The sequence below is a fragment of the Astyanax mexicanus genome, chromosome 23 (genome assembly GCF_023375975.1).
Source record: "Astyanax mexicanus isolate ESR-SI-001 chromosome 23, AstMex3_surface, whole genome shotgun sequence".
NCBI classification, from domain to species: domain Eukaryota; kingdom Metazoa; phylum Chordata; class Actinopteri; order Characiformes; family Acestrorhamphidae; genus Astyanax; species Astyanax mexicanus.
In genome coordinates this window covers 1,327,390-1,334,779 of record NC_064430.1, presented here as the reverse complement: position 1 = coordinate 1,334,779, position 7,390 = coordinate 1,327,390, and the positions used below count along the sequence as shown (strand labels likewise).

General features: G+C 35.9%; 1 protein-coding gene across 3 annotated transcripts in view; it reads left to right on the top strand.

The window, feature by feature from the left end:
* The first annotated feature begins 567 nt into the window (after positions 1 to 567).
* The window catches only part of cpt1aa (carnitine palmitoyltransferase 1Aa (liver)), a 32,200-nt gene continuing 25,377 nt past the window's right edge, over positions 568 to 7,390 (top strand). For 2 of the 3 annotated variants that reach the window (XR_007429063.1, XM_022665225.2), the window contains exons 1-5: positions 568 to 759; positions 3,253 to 3,429; positions 3,533 to 3,675; positions 4,863 to 5,034; positions 6,484 to 6,588. Coding sequence is in view for 2 of the 3 variants with exons in the window: in XM_022665225.2 (XP_022520946.2) it covers positions 3,289 to 3,429; positions 3,533 to 3,675; positions 4,863 to 5,034; positions 6,484 to 6,588 (561 nt within the window). In the remaining variant the exon portion in view is untranslated. The remainder of the gene's footprint in view (positions 760 to 3,252; positions 3,430 to 3,532; positions 3,676 to 4,862; positions 5,035 to 6,483; positions 6,589 to 7,390) is intronic. The other variant, XM_022665226.2, reaches the window with a different exon arrangement.

Below are 7,390 nucleotides of genomic sequence, written 5' to 3'. Positions count from 1 at the left end.
ACCTGTCTGTCTGTTTGTCTAACTACCTACTTATCTACCTACCAATTCCTTTGTCAGTCTGTCTAACTACCTACCTACCTAACTACATACATACCTACCTACATCTCTCTCTCTCTCTCTCTCTCTCTTTATATATATATATATATCTATACCTACTGTCTATCTACTTTCAACCTACCTAACTACTACTTACCTGTCTTGTAGTCTATTTGTGTTCTTATGTCTGTCTATCTACCTACCTACCTGTCTAAGCCTGTATGTCTTGTCTAACTACCTTACCGATCTACCTACCTACCTATCTGTCTGTCTAACTACCTACCTAACTATCTACCTACTTACCTCCCTACCTGTCTGTGTGTATGTCTGTCTAATTACCTACCTATCTACCTACCTGTCTGTCTGTCTGTCAAACTACCTACCTATCTACCTACCAACCCGTCTGTCTATCTGTCTGTCTGTCCCTCTCTCCTCTGAGTGTGTGTATTAGCTGTATAGAGCTGTAGGTGGAGGTGCAGTTCTCCTCCAGGCCTGCAGAGGGCGCTGTAGAGGGCGCTGCTGAGCCGGGCTCTGGGCTCGGGGATCCGCGGGTAAACACAGAGCAGAGCTGGAGCTGCTGGATCAGAATCAGCAGCAGCAGCAGCAGCAGATCAAAAACATTATTATATTATTATAAACCCTGAATATCATCAGATCAGCGCTGCTGCAGCACCCAGAGATTATTAACACACAGCCCGCAGGAGAGACTCACACACACTGCAGGTAAACAAACACACACCTGACATATACTCACCTGATTTAACCTGTTATTATTATCACATCAGACTCACTGTCACACTGTGTGTGTGTGTGTTTGTGTAGAGAAAGTCTGTATGAGTGTGTAAAATGAATGTGTATAAGTGTGTGTTGAGTGTAAGTGTATATGTGTAGGTTGTGTTTGTGTGTAGAGTGTGTACTGTATATGTGTAGAAGGAGTGTGTGTGTGTGTGTGTAGAGTGAGTTTGTAGAGTGTGTATTGTGTAGAATGTGTGTGTGTGTTTGTGTAGTAAGAGTGTGTATGAGAGAGTACAGTGTGTGTATATGTGGGGAGTAAATGAGTGTGTGTGTGTGGGTGTAGTGTATGTGTGTGTGAAGTGTATGAGTATGTGCTCTGTGTGTGTGTATGTGTATGTATGAGTGTGTGTATATGTGTAAAATGAGTGTGCAGAGTGTATATCTGTGCTAAGTGTATAGAATGTGTGTGTGTAGTGTGTGATGAAAGTGTGTGTGTTGAAAGTGTGTGTACAGTGTAATGTAGTTTCACCTACTTCCCTGAACCCTGCAGTTCAGCTGTAAGGGCCACACTGACCCACTTTATGTTTAATCATTAAAAAGCAGTTAAACAGAATTTATATATTTAATATATTTTTCGTATTTTTATAAAAAATGACTTAGTAAAGTCTAAATAAAATAAAATATGTGTTTTGGACAGAACTGAACAATGCAGTGATGCATAAATAAACACATATATGCATATTTCCATCAAGCTAGAACAGACTTGCATAACATAAATATCATCAATCAAAATACAACACTCAGTGCAAAATCCCCACAGCTTTAATTTCATCAACTTTACCCACAAAATAACAGCAGATTTATCTATTTATAGAGTATTTTAATGGTAATGTTAACTGTGTTAGTGTGTGTTAAATGTAAGATGATTTATACAGTGTTTTGGAGTGTATTATAGAAATATGATCACTTTTTAACAATGTACTGGTTGTATTGTGGCTCAGGGTCATGATCTCTAATATATCATCTCTACAGTAACAGAGAAGAGCTTCTGCTGTGTAACAGTGTGATTCATCAGGAACGCAGGGCACAGAGATGACCTGGGCTGAGTCCAAACCACACAGTGGAGCTTATACTCCCTGATTTCAGCTGATCTGATAATCATGTGGATTCACATGCTGGTTTATCTCTGATCTTTAGCCCATATCCTCAATAAATACCTAAAAAAAAATGAAGGCAAGCAAATAGAAAACATATTTAGGCCATTCCACTGAATGAGTGCCATGTGCCAAATTATGCTTCTTTTTTGTCTTTTTTTTCCAACTCTAAATCTGACACATGTATTTAACTATTTAAAACATGTACTGGTTAATTCAGGCAGCTTTACTATTTTTTTTACAAGGTTTCTAAACTGAAGATGGTTACTACACTTATGTGAGATTTAAAAAGCATGTTTAAAAGCAGATCCACTATTTTGATTTTCTCTCAAAAAAAGTCTTTATTTTATAGAATTTATTATAGACTTCATGTTCAAATAATTTATATTTATGACAAGAAAGTCAAAAATATAACTCCTGTTACTGGAACTCACTCCTGTTACTTTTTATGTTTTGTGAAACAGGAATTAAAGTAACAGGAATGAGTTTTTAGCGTAGAATTAGCAAAAACATGAAAAATAGCTAATGGTGGCTATGCTAATAGCATGAGAACACTGAGCACATTCTAGTGATTTTCCCAAAATTTGTATTTTAAAAATAAACCAATAAGATGTAAGACTTAATTTAGGTAACAGGACTGAGTGTTGAGATTGTCATAGTCAGTCATAGTTAATATACAGAAAAACTAACGAGGGAACTTCATGTTGGTCTTCCCATGATCTTCAGAAGAACCAGCTGATGTCACTTCCTGTTGTAGATGTGACTTCCTGTTGTAGAATATTCCAGATGTTCCAGATTCGGGGGTAATGTGTTACGGTAACAGGACTGAGTGAAACCCAGGAACAAAACTAAAATTGTGTATTTTAACTTAATTATTATGGATTTATGATGAAAATATATATTTAATGGTAAAGTAGTTTTTTTATGATTTTAATTACATATTTTACTTTTGCAATTAGGTCAGTGCACAAAACACTATGTTTAATAATGAAATGTATTTTAAAGTTATTTTGTGTGTACATTTGTGCATGGCACAGATTCGGCAGAATGGCTCATATACAATATTTCAGGAAAGTGAGAACAGATTTTAGTCAATTTTTTTATGCGTGACATGGCTATTTTCCTTCCCTGGTGTCATGTGACTCGTTAGAGTACCTAGAAAACTCTTCCTTTGCCTACAGTCAAGCATGGTGGTGGTAGCATCATGGTCTGGGGCTGTAAGAGTGCTGCCATTGATATTCTGAAGCAGTGCATGATCCCCTCTCTTCAGAAATTGGATCATATATCAGTTTAATAATATCTATATAATAATATCTGTATGGTGCAGATTGGTGAGCCGTGGTGACCCCGTGCCCCGGTCAGTATGGCAGAAGCTCACCAGGCGGTGGCGTTTCAGTTCACCGTCTCTCCTGATGGAATCGACCTGCAGCTCAGTCATGAAGCTCTGCGGCAGGTCTACCTGTCCGGCCTTCACTCCTGGAAGAAGAAGTTCATCCGCTTTAAGGTGATTTATTCCCTCTATCTCACTCTGTTCTATTCATCTCATCATTTAATCAGAAATAACAGTGTAAAACTCATTAACTGTGAGTTATCTCTGTGTTTTACAGAATGGTATAATGAGCGGGGTGTACCCGGGCAGTGCCCCCGGGTATATGCTGGTGTTAGCCGGGTACATGGGCAGGGCTAGATACGCTCAGCTGGACCCCTCTTTAGGGCTCTTCTCTAAAGCTGGGAAGTACATACCTGTGAGGTAGGAATGTGTTAAATACAGTCCCTGAGTGCTGATTGGTGCTCAATATAAATTAAAGCTTAGTTCTGTAAATATAGTGTTTATAGATTTGTTTAAACTGTAAGAGCTCTAGTCACACATACAGAATAGCATCACTCTTAACAAATAGATTAAATAATAATAATAATTACACTCAGCAAAGAGCAAAATATGTTTCAATTTGATAGATAGATAGGAAGAGAGACAGATAGACAGACAAAAAGAAAGAAACAAATATGTCGAAGGATGGATGGATAGATAATAACATGTCAAACATGGATAGATAAATGGAGACAGACAGGTAAATACATGCACATGTGAAATGAGAGAGATAAAAGACAGAAAGATAAAAAACTAACATATTGATGGATGGATAGAAACATGTTAAACATGGATATATAGATAAATAGAGAGACAGACAGGTACATAGAAAGACATGTTAAATGAGAGAGAGAGAGAGACAGACAGAAATATAGAACATGAACATGATAGATAGATAGATAGATAAAACATTAAAAAGAGAGATAGATAGATAGACAGAAAGATAGATAAAAACAAACATGATAGATAGATACAAAACATTAAAAAGAGAGATAGATAGATAGATAGATAGATAGATAGACAGACAGAAAGATAGAAAGAAACAAACATAGATAGATAGATAGATAGATAGATAGATAGATAGATAGATAGATAGATAGATAGATAGATAGATAAAAACATTAAAAAGATAGATAGACAGAAAGAGAAAATACAAGCATATCGATGGATGGATTGATAGATAGATAGATAGATAAAAGCATATTAAGCATAGATTGTTAGATAGAGACAGATAGATGGGTAAATAGATAGACAGACATGTTTAAAGGGAGAAATAGACAGATGGATATATAGAAAAAAAGCAAACATGTTGAAGGATGGATAGATACACAGACAGATAGAAAGACAGACAGGATATCTGATGTATATAGAATATTCCTGCTAAGTAAAAACTGGGGTTGCAAAAATTGTTGTTGAGCCAAATAAGTAAAATACTGAGTAATTAATACTGTAAGATATTGTTGTGTGTTGTTGATTAATGGGTTTAATCGTGCAGCTCTTGTTAATCAGTAGTATCTGTGAGTTGTGTAGGTTTAATAGACGTTGTGCTGCTGCTGATGTTTGTGCAGTAGGTACATGTCTCTGGACACTCAGAGGACAGTGGGGGGCATCATCGTGGGCACCGGGCTCTGGGTGGCCATCATCTTCACCATGAGGAGCGTCCTGAGGAGCCTGCTGTCCTGGCACGGCTGGATGACCGAGCGCCACGGACGCATATCCTGGAAAACCCGCGCCTGGCTGGTGAGTACAGATCAGCCATTAATACAGACAGAGAGACCATGTCAAAATAAAAGTCACTTAAACAGATTATATCCACATAAAAGACACTAATTCAAATAAACTAACAGAGTTTTATAAACGAAAGGTGATTAGTGCAGCCAGTGCAGTAACATAAATTACTTTTATATTAAAACTAACAACTAAAATTGCTTTTTATTAAAAATAAGATCTGATAAAACAGTGAAAAACATCAGATTCACTTGCCCTGGGTTTTTGATCAGTATATAGAAATAGATTTTAATAACTGCAGTGCTTTTTTTAATTTTTTTTTTTTTACTGCAGTAAAAAGCACCGATGTGGAAATTCTGCACCATTACTGATATCTGATATTATACATTTATACATATATAGCTTCTTTATAGCTTACAGGGAGACTGTACACTGTTTATATAATTTATAAACATATTGAACGTTTAAATACTTTATATTTTAGCTTCCAACCAGCTGAATACAAACAATAAAAGAGAAGGTTTCTCCTGATAAATTAGTTTTCACTTTTATTTAGAGAAATGTTTCTGATATAGACTGTTCACAGGTTAATTTAAGTAATAGATCTATTGAAAATAAAACAAAATAAATAACAATTAGATTTAATCAGTAAATTTTAAAGTGCAGGATTCGTACGGTCATGAAAAAACTGAAAAAAAAAAGTCAGTGAAAATAGCCATTTCCAGGCCTGGATACATTAAAAAAACAAAACAAAAAAAAACCAGAAAGTTTTGGAAAAGTCATGGAAATGTGTTTATTCACTGTTTTGGTTTTAAAAATAACTTCGGCAATAACTTCGGTTAAATCAAATCGCATTAACTAGCTGTGTATGAGGGTTCCTATTCAGCGCAAAGTTTCAGAAATATATTTCACACATGCAGAAATGTTATTGGGCTAGTAAAACGTGACATTTGAGAGTGTTTAAAATTAATTTTAGGTAAGATATAGGCATATTATAACCAGTTTTAACATGGATTTTTAGTTTTATGTTTTTTGGCATATCTGTACTGATGTTTTAAAGATTGTGTGGTCCTTAAAATTTACTGCGAAGTTTTTTAAAACGTAATAAAAAGTCATGAAAATGTTGAATTAGTCGAAAATATAGGAAGCCTGAAAGTAGTGTGGCCCCTGTCATTTGGTCCTTTTCAAGCATAGAAGCACACAGTATATATATATATATATATATATATATATATATATATATATATATATATATATATTGTCGACTGATACCAATATAATCATTGCACATTGCACTAGTTATGGTCTGTGTAATTGTAGTTTTGTAGTTGATGACACAAAAAGCAATAACCTGAAAACAAATAGAAAAATCCCTAAAATCATCATATATTATATGTAGTAGAGCCTGCTGTCAGAGTCTGTGTTTAAAAACAGATAATCCTGTAAATTCTGTGTTTTTAGGTGCTTGTGAAGATTTTCTCTGGGATTCAAACTCCGACCCTGTACAGCTTCCAGACCTCGCTTCCATCCCTGCCTCTGCCCTCAGTGAAGAACACCATGAGACGAGTAAAAACAGCTTTTAACCAATATTTTATCTTTTAGCTTCATAAAGAAAAACAGCTGATTTATTGAATCAGCTGAATCAGTAATCATGCAATTAATATTACTGATTTAGTTACAGTACCAGTGAAAAGTATAGACACCTCATCTCTCTTTCGTTCAGTGTATTTTCTATTATTTCTTTTTATGATAACGCCACAGTAAAACACCTACAACACCACAGCAACCACCTAACTATACTAAATTATGTTGCTTGTGCTTTTTGGAGCGATACATGGTATGTTTTTTGTAAAACGGACATTTTTAATCATTTTGAGGGTCACTTTTGGGGCGGAGGGGGATTTCCCCTAGAAAGCCCTGGCCACAGCAACCACCTAGCAACACCACAGCAACTACATACATAGCAACACCACAGCAACCACCTGGTGCTGTAACAAACTGGTACAGTTTCCGTACAACGGAGGATTTTAAGGTTTTTTAGGACATTTCAGAGCCCTCCCCACAGCAACCACCTAGCAACACCACAGCAACTACATACAGGTGCTGGTCAACAAATTAGAATACCGGTAATTTGAAATAGTGCAATCATGAAATTCTTTGAATGCATTTTTTGTGCAGAAAGCAAATCAGGTGTTCACCGCACCTGTCCTACTCGTTAGACTAATCACAGAACTCGTTACCTGGAAAAAAGCTGAGCTTTCCAAAAGGCCCATTTAGGCCATTTAACTGTGACACTGTTGTTTTATTGAATTAGAATAATGGAGAAACCGTTTCATTGAATTAGAATAAATGCTGGAATTTTTGTTTT